The 22,054-nt window shown below is 35.4% G+C and overlaps 1 protein-coding gene across 3 annotated transcripts in view; it reads left to right on the top strand.

Moving 5' to 3' along the window:
* A1CF (APOBEC1 complementation factor) overlaps positions 1-22,054 on the top strand; it is a 98,812-nt gene that overhangs the window by 26,768 nt on the left and 49,990 nt on the right. For all 3 annotated transcript variants that reach the window (XM_066243388.1, XM_066243389.1, XM_066243390.1), the window contains exons 2-4: positions 1,084-1,227; positions 17,446-17,580; positions 19,402-19,532. In XM_066243388.1, coding sequence (XP_066099485.1) covers positions 1,129-1,227; positions 17,446-17,580; positions 19,402-19,532 — 365 coding nt within the window. In that variant the 5' untranslated portion in view covers positions 1,084-1,128. The remainder of the gene's footprint in view (positions 1-1,083; positions 1,228-17,445; positions 17,581-19,401; positions 19,533-22,054) is intronic.

The raw sequence follows: 22,054 nt of genomic DNA, 5'->3' as shown, positions 1-22,054 counted from the left end.
TCAGAGCCTCACAACACAATAGCCTGAAGCCCTCAGCATGGCCATTATATTTGCCCTGGGAACCTGTGAATTGGAACCACCTCACATTTGAAACAGGGTTCAAATAATGTACCTAAATAGAAAGCATAGACAATGAAATACTGAAATTTCATATTCGCATCTACATACATAAACATGGACATATGTAAACTTTGGTTATTTCTTAAATTTTTACAAAGGGCGTGATGTTCTCTACTGAGGGGTCTGGGTGGTATATGATCCAGATGTTAGCAGGCCCTTTCAGTACCATTCTAAAGCATCCACTTTTCTTGTTTTGTTAAAACCCAGATGAGATCTCTATTACATAAAGTGGTTTGCATGGTGAATTCTGTATATCTGCCATCAGCACTCTCTGTTCTAGAAATTTATCTTTGCAGAATATGTAGATAAATGTCTTAGTTAACACATAGAATAGATAAATGAAGCTAAAACTTTCAGAATTTTGATCCTTATACTAGTTGATTGAGCCAGTAACAGTCCCCTCTTCCCACATCTGCAAGGACTATTCTGCATGGTCTTTTATTTATTTTTTTAAGATTTTATTTATTGATTTTAGATAGAGGAGATGGCAGGGTGTGAGGAGCAGGAAGCATCAACTCATAGTAGTTGCTTCTCGTATGTACCTTGACCTGGCAAGCAAAACCAGGGGTTTTGAACCAGAAACCTCAGCATTCTAGGTCTAAGCTTTATCCACTGCGCCACCACAGGTCAGGCTGCATAGTCTTTTAATTGACAAGAGTTCATTTGTGTTTGAGCAGTTGGTGACCTTATGAGATCACTGGAGTGAGAATTACTGATCTGCATTCTAATTGGAGAAGGGGCATTACTCACTTTTGACTTCTAAATCTCAAGTGAAATTGATGGTTTTTAAGAAGTTTTCCTTAATGAAGATATTTAACTGGCCTTGTTTGTGTGTGGCTGTTAGTTGCTCTAACCTTGATAATTCATTTGCAAAGAATGTTTCCTTAAAATGTCCATCATGAAAAGGACAAATTTGGACTTGGCAACAGCAATTTACTTAATTTATCTTAAATTTGGTTTCAGTGAGCAACCCTAATTAACCTGATTTTTTGCTGATAATCACTCTCAATGGAATCAAATCACAAATCCGGGGATGGATTGAGCGGAACCCAGAAGGAAGCAGCCCTGCGCGCACTGGTCCAGCGCACTGGATATAGCTTGGTCCAGGTAGGAACTTCTCATGATGTCTGCTGAGACCCATAGAGCTCAGCCCGAGACACTGAATTCACAGTGGGAATATTAGTGGTGTTAAGATGCAAAATGGGAATAGTCAGTCATATTACTCTTCAGATGGATGTTCCTTTCCTGTGGGGGAAGTTGCATCATTTCAGTTTTGTAGGTGACCCTGCAGGTGAAGTTCTTTGTACTCCAGGTATCAACTCAACCTTAACTTATCATTTGATAGCAGAATCAGTGTCCACAGTCATAGAGACTATCAATTTTTTGTTTTGTTTTGTTTTTTTACAGAGTCAGAGAGAGCGATAGACAGAGACAGACAGGAATGGAGAGATGAGAATCATCAATCATTAGTTTTTCGCTGCGCGTTGCAACACCTTAGTTGTTCATTGATTGCTTTCTCATATGTGCCTTGATCACAGGCCTTCAGCAGACCAAGTAACCCCTTGCTGGAGCCAGCGACCTTGGGCTCAAACCAGATGAGCCCATGCTCAAGCTGGTGACCTCAGGATCTCGAACCTGGGTCTTCCGCATCCCAGTCCGTCGCTCTATCCACTGCACCACTACCTGGTCGGGGGAGACTATCAGTTTTTAAAGGCAATATTAGTATATGAAAATGCAGCTGGCATTCACCACCCAAAGCTGTCAGTGAAGTGGAAGCAAGCCAGTGTCTCAAGAATCATCAGAAGACAAGCCATGCAGGCACAAGCTTAGTTTCCAGAGAGATCACTGCAGATGTAGGAGGACTTCTAAATGTGGTATCCAAGGACTGACCATTTGGTCAGCCTAGCTTCCAGTTATTTCCCATAACATCTCCTTAACAGTTTAGGATAATATGATCATTTTACTCCATGTTCATCATTTTTCAAATAATATCCTAAATGGACTATTCATAGATATTGGTTATTAGGCATTACCTGTATATTATTAGCTTTATTATACCCTCCTTAGGGGGCTTTTGATATATTAAAAAGCAAAGCAGTATTAGACACATAAATTATCTTATCTGAAGTAATAATGTTACTTTTTCTATCAGTAAGATACAGTATTGTAATTCTCAGTGATTCGATTGTCCTTCACACACATAATTTCCCAACTTAACCAAACCTGTGTTGTTATGAATACTAATGTCATACGTGTATAACAATAAAATAGGCAACAGTGTCCCTTTATAATGTGGTCTTTTGTCAGATTGTTGCAAAATGTACTCGTTAGTTTTCAACTAATCTCATACATCAATGCACGCTTAGTTAGAGATAATGTAATGCTCAACATTGTTTCTAATTCTTCATCCTGGTGAGGAATGTTTAGTTAGGCTTTTTTAAGATTTAAGAAAGTATTATTTCATGGTAGACTTTTCCAAGTTTCATTTAAGTCAAGGGCAAGGGAGATACTAATGTATTACTAGTTTTTAATGCTTAATAAAAATCAAATTTTCCAGATGTTTTATCTCCAGATTTACTGTACTTCAAAATTAATGATTGTCTGAAAAAATTTTGTGCAGATTTCTATCACATAAAATGGTATTTTATAATCCATAGAGAAAATTCTATAGAGTTTATAGTCTACAAAACAAATATACTCAGAATAATTTTTTTTTACATCTGAACAGGTACAGTTGAATAGTGGGTATTTTTTTATTTTATAACCAACACTTTCATAAATGTTATAAAACCGAACATTTTTTTAAATCAGTATTTTTTTTAAAATTCTCTGTATCTAAAACACTCATTTAAAGACAGTGGTAATGGAAAGCACTTAAGCCTTTCTGAAAAGCAATTTGTTGATATTTATGTTATGAGTAGTCCCCTTCTCTAAACAAATTTCTAATGACCCAAAAATAATGACAAAAATATATATAAACCTGTCTAGTCTGGCATTATATATAATAGATCAGTACATCAAACCTAAATGTATAAAAAGAAGGAAATTATTAAATAAAGTATGAATATATGATCAGTACATTCAACAAGCAAAATTTTATGAGAACTGATCCTAAAACAATATAAATTATCTATTTAATTTTAGTCTGGCCTCTGGTTCTTTCTTTTCCCCAAGATAAAACTCAGGGCATATCTCATGCCTTTTCTGCTATAACTTTCAGATAATAAAAGAATCTTCACTAAATAATTAGGTCTAGTTCAGTGTAATAAAAACAACTTCATTCAAAGCAATAGCTGTTTCCCTTTCCCAACTACATAAAGGTGGAATGTGATTTCTTTTCTGTTTTCTTTCTATGTGCTTTCAGGAGCATAGTTTTCTAATGCCACTTTGCTAATTATAATTCCTGGATCGAAGTTGAAGCAGAAGAGAGGGATAAAAGGAAGGGGAAAGGGATAGGAAAGTTCTTACTTGACTGATACTGGCATTAGGCTTTCTGGGCTTGACAGGTATGTAAGGCTCATGGGATACTTTGTAGAGTCCTCAGAGACATCCTTAATTCCATAGTTGGGGATCTCTCACCTGGCTATCCTCCCTAGCTGGTCACTGTCCTGAGCCTCAAGCTCCTTCTGTAGAGATATTTAAACTCTAAGCAACTGTCTCGGCGAAGATGGAAGGACCCTAGATCCCAACATCATATGGCCAAACTCTAGTCCCCTGGAAACACAAACTCTCTGACTCAGTAAATTCTAGAAGCACAAGTGGCACAAAGGAATCAACTCTCCTTCTCCCCAACATCAAAGGAACAGGTCTACCCTCTGCTCACAAAGATAAATCTCAGCAGTGAGTTAGACCCACCAGCCTAGTGTATTCTCAAACACAGAGAATGGCTATCAAGCTCTCTGAGTGGTTTCCCTGTTACCCCTGCCTTAGGTAAATTGAGAAACACCTTGCAATTCCTTCCATTTAGAGGTAACTAGGATTCACAAGACACTAGCAGTGGTCTCCAAATATCCTTAAATAAATTCCAAAAACTCCTCCCAAATTCTTTAATTCCATTTCTAAACTGCAGTGTAGAAGGAGGTGGGGTTGTTCAGTTAACACTGTAAAACAGTTAAACAGTTTTCTCTACCTCTTTGTCCTGCTTGGTAGTCCAATGACTTGGTTTCCTATCTAGACCAGAGGCCAAAGGAAACCCACTCTATCTTAAAATCCTGTTACAAATGAAATTGCATTCAGTCATTAAGCAAACACTTAAAATACTCTGCAGGACAAAAAAAATGTGACATTATTATTACAGCTATATATAAAATTGCCTGCAAATAACAATATTTTTAAAAAGAGACTCAATCAGCAATGGAGATCATTTTACAAACTTAATGTTATGATGTGAGAGTATTTTCATTATAAAGGAAATAAACAATAGTGTTACTTTTATCATTTAAAATGTTTTCAAATAAAAAATTCCTAAAAATACATGGCCCATCTGTGTATTACTTTGATCTTATATAGTCAATTACATTGACAAAATGTTAATAACAATTAAGATCACATATTAATAAAATAATAATAGTAAACATTTATTGGGCACTTATATTCTACCACCTGTATGTATATTAATTCACTTATGCCTTAAAACACTGTAAGGAACTATGATCATATTCAGTTTCCAGATAAAAAAATTGGCACAAGGAGGTTAGGTAAGTTGCCCAAGATTTAAAGGCTATATAATTCCACTGCTATTGGACAGAATTTCAGACAAGATTTACAAAACTAAGAACTGCTATAGTGTTATCTTTAAGATTGCAATTTTAAAAGTCAGCCTGTTAGGGCATTTTAAAAGTATTTGTTAAGTCTAAACTTTATAACATGGTTCACTTTAAATAATAATATTTGTTAGCAGAATGACTATTAGATCAGAAATTCCCAAATAATGTAGAAACCAAAAATTCTAAAACCTAGTGATCTAGATCTACAGTTTCTAATCAGGATGTGACTATATACATGACTCTCAGTTCAATCTTTTTAAATAAATTAGAAAGTTCCTACTGATTTTGGCTGCAAAGTATTGAAAATTAGAGACTTGTAGAGACTGGTTTCTATCACAAATATGTTGTGTGATATTAGACATGTCCTTTAACTGCTCTAGGGCTTAACTTCCCACAAGGTTGACTAGGACATACCCCCGCTCTTTGAGTCATGATTTTGTGATTCCAATATCTGTTCAGTCTAATCCTTCTTCAGCAACTGTACTAACTGTTTGGAAGAGGAAACCCACATGTATTGAAACACAGCCTCAAACTCTTTTGTAACTTATGGAAAATCTTGTAGCTTTCTCAATACTTTCTATTATAATTAGGAGAAAGATTAATATTATTATAAAAAAACAGCATCAAATCAACAGTTCAAATGCTATGGGATTGTTTACCTGAAACCTATGTACTCTTATTGATCAATGTCACCCCACTAAACTTAATTTTGTAAATAATTTTTTTAAAAAAGTGTGCAAAAATGAAAGTAAACATCTTAATACAATTCAGGGAGCATACCCATAACGTGATCATTTCAAATTTTATGGTATCAACTAAGCTAGGGTTTGAAAGATATACTTCTGTTGTAACTTTGTAGTCTGATATTGAATGTTGAATACTTGCAAAACAAGAATTAAAAAAACAGAGGGCAGAGGGTGAATAACTTGTGCCTTCTTATCACTAGCAGGACAAATACAGCTGTCAAAAATAGAATTTTGCAGGTTACTTAATAACATGAGCCAATCTACTCTATGGCTACTGATGCAACAATGCCCGCTTGTTTGAAAATACATGTTGTGATATCATTTTAAAATAATTGGATACTTTTAGATATTGATAGCTGAAATCATTTTATCAAATTACTTCAAAGAGTAAAAGAAACAATGCAAGTCTGTGCAAATAGTGGACATTTAATAAATATTGATAAAAAAAAACTGTGTGATGTTACGAGTTAATCTTTCAACTTCATAGTTGCTTTATGCCACATACAAATATTTTGGAAGTAAGTACTTTGCAATGTTAACTTGTTCAAAGTCTTTATGTCCAGGCAATGGAATTATGTGTGGTGGTCCCTCTCCCTACTTTTTAATTCTTAACTGAATGTCCCAGATTTTCTAAAACAAATATATTTCTTTGAGAGTCAAGGAAAAAAGTCACATTATGATGATTCTTCCCTCAAGAATTCATCAATTATGTGGGTCATAAACTCCGTGACGTGATAACATGTGTGACATTTGAAATCATCTCCTTAAAACTAGGCCAAGGAAAAGTGGGGTACAGGTAGGTGGAGGTGATCAAAGGGGGTAAATGAGGACAGAAAGAGACAGTGCTTGGGGTGATGGGTACACAACACAGTGTGCAGATAATGTTTCATTGAGTTGTACATTTGTAAACTAATGTCACCCCAATAAATTTAATTAAATAGATAGGCAAGTAGATTTTTTTTTATAAATGAGCATTTTCAGAGAAGTTTCCACCCAGTGTGGGATAAGATTACATTAACTTTAAATCTACTACAACTAAAGTTTATATATATATATTTAATAAAGATTACCCTGAAGTAGTCTGAATATTTTTTAAATTGACTCAGGGAACTTATATATAATTTTAAATTATTTAAAATATGGTGTGTTGTATTAGCACTGTTTGTCTAATTACCTTATTGATAACTTATTTCCTAAGAATCATTACAACACAATACATTTTTGTGAAGTATGATAGTGCCATTGCTTTCTTAATCCTTGGTAAGCGTAACGGGTTTTTTGTTTTTCTTGTATTTTCCTTAGTCACATTACTGAACATAATGCATAACCTTGTTATTACAGAAGTATAAAATATACTGCCTGACCTAAAATGTATATAAAGTAGTTGCAATGAGAACAAATTTATCCAAAATTTAAAATGACAACGTAAGATTGCATTACATGAGCAATAGAGGTGGGGGTGCAACTTTCTGTTTAGAGGCTTAACACTGGCCATGCTCTTTGACCTAAAGTCTGAGGACAAATATTTATACATATGGCTGCTCATAATAGTGAAACTTATAATGTTTAAAAATTAAACATATCTTAAATGTCCAATAACATATTTCTGATTACATAATATATGATCACCCTTGTATCTCTAAATTATACAGCCATGTAAAGCTCCGATTTCAAACAAAGACATGGAAATGTGTCTAAATTATAATGTTTACTTACAAATTAGAGTGTAAAACATATATGCTTCCAAATAATATTTTAAGAATTTATTCACACAATAAAGAACCATTAGAAAATAATAAAATATAAGTATCTGATTAGGGTAATTTTTTCTTGTTTGATATTCTTTATTTTTCAAACTTTCTATAATTATGTAGTTATTTTTAATAAGGAAAAAATTTCATCAAGTACCAAAAATTTCTAAGGAGAATTAGGAGGAGAACAATTAAAAAATTTTTATGGGGAAAACTTTATTATTAAAGTTAGATAATAGATTCCTGGGTTCATTAGGCTATTCTTTCGAATTCTTTATATGTTTGAATTTTATATGAATAAAGTCCAATCCTTTTATTTCATACATAGAAAAACCCTGAGTTATATACTGCAACAGAGACATAAACCAGAGGTCTGCAAACTATGACCCATGACTCAAATGTGGCGGCAGCTGGTTTCTGTAGGGATTGCAGGCTATTAAAAGTTCTCACACTTTGTAAGCTTTAAATATCAACTATCAGGCTTTTTACAGGAAAAGTTTTCTGACCCCAACTCTAATCCTTAATCTATTGCTCTATGTTAGAAGCTAATTAACAGTTTTAAAGAAAATTTCTTATTACTGCTTAACCAAAATACTTGTAAAATGCACAACACCTTTGAGCAGTGAGGACAGTGTGTCTTAATTTCCAAGATGCAGTAAAATATAGAAGATAAATTTTTTTAAAAAGTGGGCTTCATTCTTTTCTTTCTCTTTTAATTGGTCATTAGCTTCAATTCCCTCAAACTAGGAACACAATATTCTTTCATTTTACTTTCTACGTATGTTCTCTTAAGTGGAGTTTCAATACAACCACATTACTGTATTCTAATGTGTTCAATTTCTCAATGAATATGTGTACGTCTTAAGTACAAAGGACGGTGTTAGATCAACAGAAATCTGACACAAAGATATACTCTCTTCTTCCAACATGCCCCAAATTAAGTTAAATCCTCCATCTGTCTGTTTTGGTACTTAAGTAATTTTATGTAGGCATTTCTCAAATTGCATTTTTTTTTCTACAAATAATGCAATAAAAATAAATAACTTAGGACCTCCATGTTTACAATAGGCTTTAGCTAGATTTGCTCAGCAAGAGGCAGATGGGAAAACACTCTGGGAGTGACATTCTTTTCCAAGCACCACACAAAAGACTTAGGGACAAAAATAAGATCTTGACTTCATGGTAAAATATAGCTCCTAGGTCCCACGTTTTCATCTACTGCCTGTTCTCACCACCTGCTCATGTTCCTGCTATCCAAAGACTTAGGTCATTCACCAAATGCATGAATACTAATTCTTTAAATAGGTAGGCTAAGCATGAGAACAGGATGGGATCAGCAAATCATCACAGGCCCGTGTTTCCCTAAGCTTATCGCCCCAGCCACCCACAGGCCAACTTAATGCTCTTAAGAAGCCTTACGTCTATGAACCAGAAATGCCACAGCATGGTGTGGAAGATTCCAAATGCAGGAACAGTCCTGTGAATACTTTTGTGGAAATGTGTGATGGGAAATGCAGCAGCCCAAGAAATAGAAATACATTCCAGAAGCTGTTTTCCAACAGCAATGAATTTCTCTTCAAAGAGTCTAATCGAGATTTGATTCTATATAAGTTTTTCAATATAAAGTTCAAAACCTTTGCAAACTATGTGGTTTCGCTAAATCTGGAAGCACATGAGGTTTTCCATTTTATCAGCCTAAAAATCAGTGTGAATTTCATGACTCAAAAGCACAGAAGAGGGGACGGTTCTTTTGGACTTTAGACTTTGCTTGCAGGCAACATCAGGATTTTTTAAATTCTTACTTGTTTGTTTAATATAGATCAGCAACCAAAAATAAGTGACTCTTTGTCTTCAGAACCATTATGAGATGCAAAGATAGCTTTCTAACAGACTAAAAAGAAAACAAAGTGAGATTACAAGTCATACAATTAAGAATTTGCAAGGAATTCAACTCTCTTATTAACGTTGTTTCAGACGTGCATGGAGAGAGCTGATAAGAAGTTAAATGGTACATTAACACAGAATTAATAACTTTGAATTTCATACTGAGAAAACTATTCCACTTTCAATCCCATTTCAAATACTCAGATGAGAAAAGTTAGTGGTTGGAGGTATGCCTTAAACACCTCTCCAGTCCCTGCTAACCTTTTAAACACAGAGAGCAGGACTAGGGCTCAGCTTTCAATAGACAACATTGTCTAGTTAGAGTTTAATCATGACTTCCCTCTTTTGCAACTTTTATAGTTACCTTCCAGTTGTAAGACAGGATACTAATACTCAACTTATAAGAATGATGTGGCCTTGGCCGGTTGGCTCAGTGGTAGAGCGTCAGCCTGGCGTGCAGAGGTCCCGGGTTCGATTCCTGGCCAGGGCACACAGGAGAAGCGCCCATCTGCTTCTCCACCCCTCCCCCTCTCCTTCCAATCTGTCTCTCTCTTCCCCTCCCACAGCCGAGGCTCCACTGGAGCAAAGATGGCCCGGGCGCTGGGGATGGCTCCTTGGCCTCTGCCCAGGCGCTAGAGTGGCTCTGGTCACAACAGAGCGACGCCCCGGAGGGACAGAGCATCGCCCCCTGGTGGGCAGAGCGTCGCCCCCTGGTGGGCGTGCCGGGTGGATCCTGGTCGGGCACATGCGGGGAGTCTGTCTGACTGTCTCTCCCCATTTCCAGCTTCAGAAAAATACAAAAAAAAAAAAAAAGAATGATGCATACTTTATTTTCTACATAAGTTTTTTGAAGAAAGTGAATCAATGCAAAGACAGTTATTAAGTGGTTAAAAATAGGTTTAATTGGATATGCAACTGGAGATACACACTGATTTTTAAAATCCCTATAATATTCCCTGTAAAAATCCTATTGACTAACTCACAAAGCAACGAATAAACATTTTCCCATATTTTGATATGGTGTCAAAGGCTGACTCCCTTTCACAATCATCCTCACACCTTCACAAGACCCTGGCAATTCATTAGTCAACCCTATTCATTTATAAATAAAGAATATAAAGTCAGGAAGATTTAGCGTTTTGCCAAGATTGTCAGCTTGTCAGAATCTAAAGTCATGATAGACTGTTAAAGACAATAATGCATATAAAATTTCTCAGTGTATATCATATATGTTTCTCACATAAAAACGAGTCCATTGGATGGAATTCTCCCTGGCATATGTTGAAGAAGGAAAGGACAGGAGAGCAATTACCCAAATTACATGTTCTTTATCTGCACATGGACAAATGTCCTTACCTGCATGTGGACAGCTTTATATCATTTAACCAGATCTTTGACTGTTATAACATTAGTCAATTCAAAAGGCAAGTAAAAAGTAAACAAGTAAATAAAAACTTGGATGGGTCTATTGAGTAAATTCTATGTTCCAAAAAGATAAAGGCTCAAAATAGATAAAGCAATCACCGAATTGTACCTAGTTATTTCTTGGATAGAATTTAAGCAGATTGGAGCAGTGTGTCAAGATGCACAGCCTGAGCCAGAAGTGGGCATGAACACAGCAAATCCTGGTATCAAAACTGTTAACACATTTTTTGCGGTTCATCATGATGAGAAATTTGTTGCAAAATGTGAACAGATCTTGGAAGTGAATTGGCATTTTACTTATTCTCTTTGAAACATATATACACACACGAAATTTTCTGATTTTCAGTTTTGTGGAAGGATATCATTGAAGTTAGTATTTCCATGAATTGGCCAAAAAGCTGTATTATAAAAAGCTTTACAAAATATAGGCTATTTTTTAAAGAGTGTTAATGAAATGTCAAGCTACTGAATTGCTAAAGCATAGTTCGTCACGTATAACCCTTAGAGGTAAAGGGAAAATATTAAAGATATTATTAAATGCATTGTTTGATAGCAAATTAGTTCTCCCTTTATAAAAAAACTTATAACTTGAAATCAAATTAGGACTATTTTTCTAGTAAATAGCCCTTTACTAGTCAGTCTTTCAAAGTGATAAGGGAACATGATTCATATTTTACAAATAGTTGTTTTCCTGGATGAACAATATCATACATTTTTAAAGATCAAGTGGAAGGGCTTTGGGGAGAAGGAAACAAATAGATCATTTTTCAGGGACCAAAAGCCATTTGTATTTTTCCTGGTGCATTTTGCCACAAACACCACCAATATCATTTATTTAAAATTCATTAAATTAATTCACTATTTTTATTCAAGTTAATTTTAAAAGTAAACCTTTTATCTCTAATGTAAAGGGAAAAGTCATAAGTTTTATGTGATAATTATATTTTTAAATACACAAGAAAATAAATGCATAACTACTAAAATAAAACATTGGCTTATAAACAACCTAACACCATCTCACATACCACATTTTAGAAATGCTAAGCTATATGATCACAAAGCTAAATTTCTGTTTGTGTACTATGTTTATGTCCTAGCTTTGCCTTCCTTTGTTTCTAACTGTAGTTCCACATTTTTACAAATTACGTTTATATCACAGTTGTTATTGCTCTTTCTATTTTTAGAAAAATAATATCTGGCATTCATATTGCATATGCGTTGCAAATATTGTTGTAAAAAAAACTAAATGGGCAATGCCAATTTCCACAGTATATAAGTTAAATAAATTCTGCTTTCTAAAAATTCTCTGTTTAAAAATAAGATGTACCAACATGAAGTCAGTGATCTTAACAGGATATGAAGGTGAACAAACCAAATACATAAAACATATACCAGTAATTGTTTTTATAAAGAATTGACAAGATGAATATTCCCTATAGCCTTGTTTATTGTCCTCAAGCAACAAAAATATCACATCTAAGACTCCTCTTGGGACATTTTATTTAAGGTTCTTTAGATTTATTTGCCTTGAACCCTGTCACATAAGTGAAAAGTGGAAAGTCATCAAAACAATGTCTGATAAAGATTTTTATTCACTCTTACAAATCACCAGCTGGGAAAATATACTGTTCATTCAGAAAGTGCGGTAGACACAGTGCAGAGAGACACTCTCAATGCATCGGCATCAACTGTGAGAACAGTCCACAGGGTCTGCCATAGAACCACTGTTCTGGGTGTGGCCCTGGTGACTGTCACGCTTAAGAAGGCTATAAATGTCACCTACTCTGGGTATATTGTGCAGCACCTGAGAGAAAAGGAGCAGAAATAAATATGTAGTCATTGGAAAATGGACAGGAGAAGATCTGAAAGCTGTTTAGGAAAGGAATATACATAGTTTCTTCCCTCTTGGCAAAGAAAAAACAAAGAACCAAACAAAACCACAAAGATAATTACAGCTTTAGAATATAAAATTTCCAAAGAATCATGAAAGGAATTGAAATTACTATTCATGAAAACAAAAACAGACTGAATGAGGGTTCATTCATTAATGTTCTTCCAGTTTATGAATGGACTCATTTATGGGTAACAACAAGCCATCTGGTCTCCATGTTCGGTGAAGTTGAACAAGAAAGTAGGTGTAACACCTAACATGCTGAATTATGAGGCTGGTAAGCATGAAAAGTCATCGTGACTTTTGAGCAGCATATACACCATGAAGTTTACCAGATCAAGAATTGTTAAGTCCTTTGTTCTAGTGTTGTCTGTAATAAATTAAACCAGTGTGACTTCAGATAATTTACATAATTTCTCTGGACTCAGTTCCTCATTTGTATAATGAGTATATAAGGTTAATATAAAAACAAGAGGAAAATAATGTCATGACTACAAGCATGGACTCAGGATACAAAGAACTGTCATTGTCACTCACTCTTTGTATGAATCTGGACACATTCTGTGCCTTGGAGTCCTCATCTATAAATCGAAAGTAAGTAGTATCATCCACATAGGTTTGTTGAGAAAATTAAATGCATTAATACAGGTGAAGCATTTAGCACAGTGCCCCACTCAGTTAGGGTTAGCTGTTGTTTTAGCAGAATTTTGTTTGTTTGTTTGCTGCTGTTACTGTTATGTGCAAGTTGTAACAGCTAATTTTGGTTGATAAAGCAGAAAAAGAGTCTATTGAAAGAATATTGGTTCACGTAAACTTTTGATTTGAAGAACCAGATTCAAGGGTAAGTTTGTAGTAATGAACCCTAAAACTATATCACAAATCCGGAATAATATGAGAATGCATCCACCATTACAGAACACTCAAAACTAAAGTTTGCAATATTACAACTTCTGCACCAGAACTTAACTTTATTTTAAAACTTCATTTATAATTATGACTGTTCCAGCTGCAAAAAAAAAAAAAAAAGCTGGAAAAGCAAGTATCCGGCTTTTTAAAATCCTGTAGGAGAAGGTTGTTTGGCCCAGATTCTCTAGTTGTATAATAAGTTCAGATGCCAGTTGATCAAAATGTTCACCATCTGTCTGACTTTCATGCTAAAATGTATTTCTTAGAATCATTTGTTAAAGTCTGTGTGGTTTTATTCAAGGTCAAGAAAATGGTATACACAATCCCTTAAAGACTCTATGGTTTCATCATGACAAACTTATAATATCTGTGACAGAAGAAACTTCCAAAAACTCTTGACATACACACAGAAGTTCCTGGGTAGCCTTGGTATATTATACTTAAGTTAAAGCCACTGGATTTATAGTTAGAATTAGGTCTTCAATTTTTAACTTACGTGGTTGAAGTTTCTCATCTATTCGTATGAGACTACAGAGAGTGAATGATTTCCAAGTCTTCAACTGGGAAAATAAAAATTTCCAGAGTTGAATTAACATTCTCTCATGGAAAACAAAATCCTATATTCTTTCTTTGTGAACTATTAATACATTTGTGCTGCTGCAGGGAATGCATTCCATGAGAAGGACATCAGACAGGAGAGGAGAAAGCAGTTATAACTGGCTTTATCTATTTTAAATTTGACTATAAAAATAGTGCCCAAAATACTAGCAATCTAGCTCCCAACTGTCCTTTCTGAGTAATGGACAGATACTCTGACCCCATGTCCAACGAACACCCAGTGCCTGTCTTAAACTGGCCTGGATCTCCACCACTGATGCATTCCAAGCCTGGTGGGTGGTTCACAAAGCAAGCCTCGCCCAGTGAATGAACTCTGTGGCATCTCTGAACCAGTCAGACCTTTTGTGATCCCAAAACATATTCTTGGGAAATTTATTTCAAGTGTTTATAGAAACCAAAGAAAAACAATTAATAAGATTTCCTGTCCAATCACTTTGGCTCATAAGCAGATGAATCACCTCACACACATGATTTGCAAAAAATTGTCTGGTGACATTTTTAGCAATTATAGCAAGAAGGAAAGTTGAAGGGAAAATTTAAAAAGGCTAATATGCTCATTGCCTATTTATTTTCAAATTATCAGACAAAGCTTGTCAAATCAGAAATTCTGCAATAGCCACTTTACTATTGTGAGGTGCAAATTTGGTTTCCCCAACAAGAAGAGTAAAAATGCTGCCAAATTCATCCTAGGTGCTCTTCAGTAATCCACTGAATAGTACGTCTAGATCTTCAAGATATGTAAAAATAGCCTCAGTGGCATCACCATCAAACAAATGATGAGAGTTGACCCAAGGAGGTAGACTGTGGTTTGGCAAATTGAAATATGCCTTTATGTGAGCAGTAGAACTGAGATGTCCTCCCCTCTAAAAAAATTGTGTAATAAAATGATTGAAAGTTGAAAACGATTTTAAATGCAACAGAGTTTGTAATGTAATGGCATGATAAATTTTTTATAAATAAATATTAAGCATAGATCTGTTACAAATGATGAAGTCTCCATTATCAAGAAAGAAAACGTAACTAATAAACTCTGAAACCAGATTGAGTTCAAATCCTGAATTCAGTTCCTAATTACATGATTCAGCAAACTACTTAAATCTCTCTGGGCTTCCATGTGTCTCGTAAAATGAGGATAGTAAAAATTCATAACCCATGAAGATATCTGAGGATTAGAATAGTGTCTGGCAGTAAGGGCTAGATAGGCACTTGTCAGAAGGTATGTAAATAAAATCTTTAATATGTCTCTGAAAATATGATATTTATACTTTTCAAGGAATTCTTAGTTGAGATACAGCTTACTGGGTTCTTAATTTTTTTAAAATAAAAATATGAAACATGTTATTTCTTAGATTTCTCAGTGATAATAAATATTAACTACTGGATAATCTTGCAAAAATATAGGGGAAGAAAAAATATAAAAAACTCTTGAAGCAAATATTTAAATATTTAGTAAAATTAAAAATATCCAGTCATTTAAAGCACAAAGTAATCAAGACAAGGTAAAAACATCCATCACACATTTTTTTAATTTAAAATAATACAATATAAATCATTAAGATTTAAAAAGTAATCACAATCACAGATATCATTTAAATACTGTCATCCAAAAAGCCTTTGTGCTAACACATTAAATAACTGAGAAGGACTCAAGTTGGTACATATAAAGATTTATCAATGACGCTAGAAGCTGTCTTACTTTGGCTTCGAATGACTATTGTATGAAACAATGTTTTTAAACAACTACCATGTCACCTGACCAGGCGGTGGCGCAGTGGATAGAGTGTCGGACTGGGATGCAGAGAACCCAGGTTCGAGACCTCGAGGTCGTCAGCTTGAGTGTGGGCTCATTTGGCTTGAGCAAAAAGCTCACCAGCTTGGACACAAGGTCACTGGCTCGAGCAAGGGTTTACTCAGTCTGCTGAAGGCCCACGGTCAAGGCACATATGAGAAAGCAATCAATGAACTACTAAGGTACTGCAACGAAAAACTGATGATTGATGCTTCTCATCTCTCTTTGTTCCTGTCTGTCTGTCCCTATCTATCCCTCTCTCTGACTCTTTCTCTCTGTCCCTGTGGGGGGGGTGGAGGGGAACAACTACCATGTCTTTTTTAAATATACATAAAAAGTATTGGAAAGGCAGTGAAATTTTTAACAATACTTCTATGATGGGTAGGGTGGTGCATTTGGGAATTTTTCTTTTTACCTTATACATTACTGATTTTTCCAACATGTATCATGTTATAGTATAAAATTTTTTAAGTGGTAATTGTAGAAGTTAGTAATGCATACTGATATTTGGTCCCTTATAGTTTCCTTTCTTTAAAAATTACAAAGCACAACGACAGAGTCCTGGCTATGCCTAAGTGGAAAGGAAATTTACCTTTCCCCAGCAAATCAACAATGGTGGGTTAGGCCTATACTTCATTTGGGGGCCTCAAGGTACTTTTATGTCTTTAATCTCTAGAAAAATATAGGTAATATTGCAGAGAAGCACCAATATTACTCCTCAAATAAGGACATTAAATTAACCAAGTGTTTGTTAGGGTAAAGGAAAAAATAGAATCTAATTCTCTCTGGATAGAGAATAACATTATTCCCCACAAAGAGATCCAACATTAGTAAGCAACTCGCACCATTTTGTCAGCTTTGAAAATAGATTGAAATCTCTCCCCAGCTACCCCTTAAATTATCCAGCCACTCCTTCCAACGGTAATCTTCACAATGTTTCTATTTTGGGTCTTGTTGCTGCCTTATTTGGCATATGAAGAAACCTAAATTCAAGGAGGCAAGAAGGGAATTAATAATGAATAAATATGTATTACATGCCAAGAGCTGTACCATCCATATCTGATGCATTATCTCCTTAATCAAAAGCTAAGATTATTCTCCCATTGCATCTGAGGAAACAGGTTCTGAGAAGTTATTTGTCCAAGACCCACAGCTTGTGAGTCATAGACTCAAGTAGTCCAGCTCCAGAACATTCATCACCACATCACACAGCCTTCAGAGCACATCCCCATTACAGGCAGATCCTTTGATGAGCAGCAGGCTTTGGTGATTTGAAAGATAACAAAAAAAAAATAATAACCCCTTATATTTTTCAGTACTTTATAAGATTTCACATGTTCATCTCAAGCAAATCACCGAAGCATAGAGCACGGTTATAAAATCCACACAAAAGAGACTTCTATAATTTTTATCCTCTGAATAGTCAATTATTATTTGTAAATGATAAATGTTTCTTACTGTGAATTATTTATAAAAAATAATTGAGAAATTTCAGCTAAAGATCTCTTGTATTCTTCTCTCCCTCATACAATGTACCCTGGATTTTCAGGAAAATGGACAAAGAAAATATGGTGGCCCTCCACCTGGTTGGGATGCTGCACCCCCAGAAAGGGGCTGTGAAATTTTTATCGGGAAACTTCCGCGAGATCTTTTTGAGGATGAACTTATACCACTATGTGAAAAAGTAAGTCCAAATTTAAATATTCTTATCTTTCATAGGAAAAGTATTACTCTCTTCACTTTAATTTCATTCTCATTTTTCCTTGCCAGTGATGGTTTCTCTTCCAATCACACTTCCTTAAGCAGTTAAAACCTTCCTACCTGTTAGTGATTGTCTCAGCTCTTTGACCTGTTACTCACAGTTTGACATCAGCTGTTACTGACATCACTGCTGATAACTTTCAATTCTTAACTCAATCCCCTATCTTCTCTGGCATGCCATCTCCCTGCAAGCTCAACATGTGTATCCTTATACAATAACACTACAACAGCCTGTCTAAAAAAGATATTGCTCCAACCTGATATTAATGTGTGTGCAACATTTTTACATAAAAAGAATGGGTAGGTTTGTTGCAGCTCAAGCATGTGTTTATACATTTTGACCCAGAATGAAATTTTTTTTCTGCAAGTTTCAATTTCTTGTCTGCCTTTCTGTCAATGAAATTAGTTACATTATTAAAGGTCTCAAAGTAATTATATAATTATTAATAAATAAATTTCCTCAGTTTTAATTCCAAGTGATATTTTCTTACCTAGCCCCAAATTAAAGACAGAGTTCAAAATTAACCATTATTTTAAATAATTTATCAAAGGGTGTTTAAATAGCTATATTCCTTAAACATTTAGCAAAAATTAGAATTTAGCTATTTCTTTCCCTAAATGCCAAAATCAGTTGTGCATGTGTGTGTGTGTAACTCAGCCTCAGATTTAGAACTGCTCCTAATTTAGTACATACAATCCCACTTAATATGTGAGCAATTTATGAAGACTTAATCCTGTAAGGATGTTATATCCTGAATCTAAAAATGAGCACCTAGAAACACCTGAAACACAGAGGTGAAACATGCCTGAACTGTTTCCTAATGAGTCCAGATGAAATAGCTGACCCGCACTGAATACCACGGGGTGGGTTGAGACTGAGAAAAGGGGTAACCAACCAGTGTTAATAGCATATGAGGGATGCCTCTTCTTCTCATACCTGCCCCTCATTTCTTTTGGGGCCACTCTTTTTATGGCAGCCATCAATAATGAATTGCTAAGTCTATATTTCTGGAGAACGTTTGAAGTATCAGGAGGGAGTAGTATATAGGCAAAGCAGAAGAGTTGGAGCCAGAGGAATAGTGAGTACCCTCCTAGAGTGGAGGTCCTGGCCCTGGGTTAGTTGTATTAGGACTAGTGTTTACCTTCAGCAGATGATGAAAATGACAGGGCTCCCAGACCATCCTCTGAAATACATCTTCTGTACTCATTTTGATTTCATGGTGGTGGGAAAAGACAGCTAAGAAGGTTTAGCAAAGTTCCAAATTAGTTTCCTGGTTCTTATTCTAAATATCAATGGTAGAGTATTAACAAATGAAGATAAAACTAAGGAGACTTCAGAGACCAATGGAGAGGGCAGGGGGAAATCTATCAAGAAATTGTACTTCTGATGACAAATGTGTTTTCGTATCCATAAGATATTGTATAAATCCCCAGATAGTTGTGTAGTGAAAGATCATTTGCTCTGTTAACTTAGGCTGAAATGCTACTTCTAAACATTTTTGTTTTATTTTGTTTTGTTTATTTAGCTTGACTTTGCCCATAAATCAGATAATGGACCTGAACCCAGTATGAAAATATGCAAACCATTCCACCTGGGATGAAAATTCTAAATAATGGCAGTGACAGACTTCAGAAAACATTGTGTGTGTGTTTGTGTGTGTGTGCACACACACACATGCATGCGTGTGTTCATTTGGAAGTACAAATGCATAAATATAAATTTCTCTTTTTCCATTACTTATAGATTGGTAAAATTTATGAAATGAGAATGATGATGGATTTTAATGGCAACAATAGAGGATATGCCTTTGTAACATTCTCAAATAAACAAGAAGCCAAGAATGCAATCAAGCAACTTAATAATTATGAAATTAGGTAAGACCCTCCTCTTCTAGATAAAAAGTAAATCAGAAAATGTACCTGTATCTGTTTTTCTATCACGTTTATCTAATATAGTAAATGCAAAAAGTAGCCAAACCATAAATAAGTTAATTCTTTTCCTTGGGAAAAATCAGTTTAATGAAATATACGTTTAATATCAACGCATATAAAGTGACAAACCAAATTCTGTACAATGCGCAAAGCCAACAAAATTTATCAATTTATCTATTTCATTTATATGTGCTTGGTAATTGTTTAAAATATTAGAAATATATCTAGGTATATTTTCTTGTCCTCCTAGTAAGCAAGGGGACGTATAAGATATTTAAAAGAGGATAAAAAAGTAATAATACCAGAAAATGGGATAAAGTTGTGGGAGGAGGTGGCTACTATAACTTGGTGTATTTAAGAAAATATACTCTGGGCCTGACCAGGTGGTGGCACAATGGATAGAACATCAAACTGGGATGCAAAGGACCCAGGTTCAAAACCCTGAGGATGCCAGCTTGAGCATAGGCTCACCAGCCTGAGCATGGGGTCACTGGCTTGAGTGCAGGCTCACCATTTGAGCATGGGATCATAGGCATGACCTCATGGTTGTTGACTTGAGTGCAAGGTCGCTGGCTTGAGCAAGGGGTCACTTGCCCTGCTGTTGCCCCCTGGTCAAGGCACATATGAGAAAGCAATCAATGAACAACTAAAGTATCACAATGATGTTTCTCATCTCTCTCCCTTCCTGTCTGTCTGCCACTATCTGTCCCTCTCTCTGACTCTCTCTGTCCGTCAAAAGAAAAAAGTAATAGAAAAGAAAATATTCTCTGGGAAAGTAAAATTTTACCTGAGTCTTGAATGAAAAGGGGCAGCCATGACAGTCATACCCTGAGGAAGATTATTCTAGAGAAAGCACAGCAGGTGCAAAGATCTTAAAGGAAATGCATCTGAGAGACAGAAAGAAAGCCAATGTGGTAAAAAAAAAAAAAAAAAAAAACCCAGCAAAAAAAATTGAGAGTTGCAGTCAATACAGTTGGAGAGCTTTAAGTCCTCCATGTTTAAGAACTTAAATTTTATTCTAATAAAAAGAGAAAATCATAGAAGAATTTTAATGAGATTCATGCTTTTTAAAATAATACTGTGGCTGTTGGTGAAGAATGGACCAAGCAGCAGGGTAAGGACTGAAAGAGGGAAGCCAGTGAGAAGGGTCGGCCGTAGGGCAGATCCAGGCAGGAGACGGTGGCGGTTGCACAGGGTGGTTCGTGGTAAAGGTGTAAAAAGGATCAGATTTGGGGTACATTTTTGAGTTTGAATATACTCCTCACAAAAGTTAGGGGATATTTTATCGTTTTATATTCATTTTGAAATAGTCCCTAATTTTTGTGAGCAGTATAGATGAGTCTGGCTAAATATTGAATTTAGAGTGCGTGTTTAGAATTCAGGGAGGAAACCTAAGATGTTGGCCCAAGTTATCTGTGGAGGTGACAGTGTCATTGAGATGGGAAAAAACAAAACAAAACTGGGAGAATTGCAAGAAATAAGAAGAGCTCTTTGGGAGACAATTTACATTTAAGATGCACATTAAAGATTCTAGGGGAGATGTTGAAAAGGTGACTGTCTGATATCAAAGTCAGGAGAGAGTTCATAGTTGTAATATAAATGTTAGGGTCAGCCAAATAGAAATAACATTTGAAACCACGGGACTAGTGGAGGTTTCCAGGCCATAAATGTCTGTACCATCAATAACTGGTTTTCATATGCTGGTAACAGAGCTAACTTCATGAAAGGTCTGAGTTCTCAATCTTTCACTTGGAGAGGGAGCTGTCATAAATCCTTTCTTAAAGGACGGCCTGGGTGGAGAGTAGCAGTTGAAAAGCAATAGCTTTGCATCAGACAGGCTTCACTTGAGTGCTAACAAGTAACTTAACCCCTCTGAGCCTCCAGTTCCTCACCTATAAAGTAGAGATAATAACAGTTATTTCATAGGTTTTATGGTGGAGATATTATAGAGATTTTTAAATGTTTAGCCCAGTGTTTCAAACACAGTAATAGGTCAATAAATTATTGATAGTACTACTATATATTTTCACATTTTATTGATTATAAGATGTAGCTTTTCACATATATTTCCTTTCTGAAATGGAGATGTGCCTTCACAGTGATGAAATCTCACATTTGATGAACACAGAGAGAGTGGATTTCTACCATTATTTTTCTCTCACCTTCTACAGGCCCAAAATAAGCCATGTGTTAGTCTTCTAATTCTATAATTCAATCAACTACTGGGGTATTTTCCTTAAACCTCTGGGCCACAAAAAAAATCTAGTTAGATTTGGCAACTACTATTAGCCTAGTCACTCAGTCCCAAGGTTGGATTCTGGAGCAGATTCTTGGAGAAAATATAAAGAGAGCTCTCCTCTGATACATGCCTCCATGGATCCAAAAGATCTCTGCCTGGTATGTGGAACATTGTTTGGAGCAGGAGTCAGGGGATCTGCAGTCTAGCACAGGTTCCTTGGGACAAA

This window comes from Saccopteryx bilineata, chromosome 9 (genome assembly GCF_036850765.1).
Source record: "Saccopteryx bilineata isolate mSacBil1 chromosome 9, mSacBil1_pri_phased_curated, whole genome shotgun sequence".
Lineage (NCBI taxonomy): Eukaryota > Metazoa > Chordata > Mammalia > Chiroptera > Emballonuridae > Saccopteryx > Saccopteryx bilineata.
Note: the sequence above shows the minus strand (reverse complement) of the source record. Positions and strands in the feature narration are given on the sequence as shown.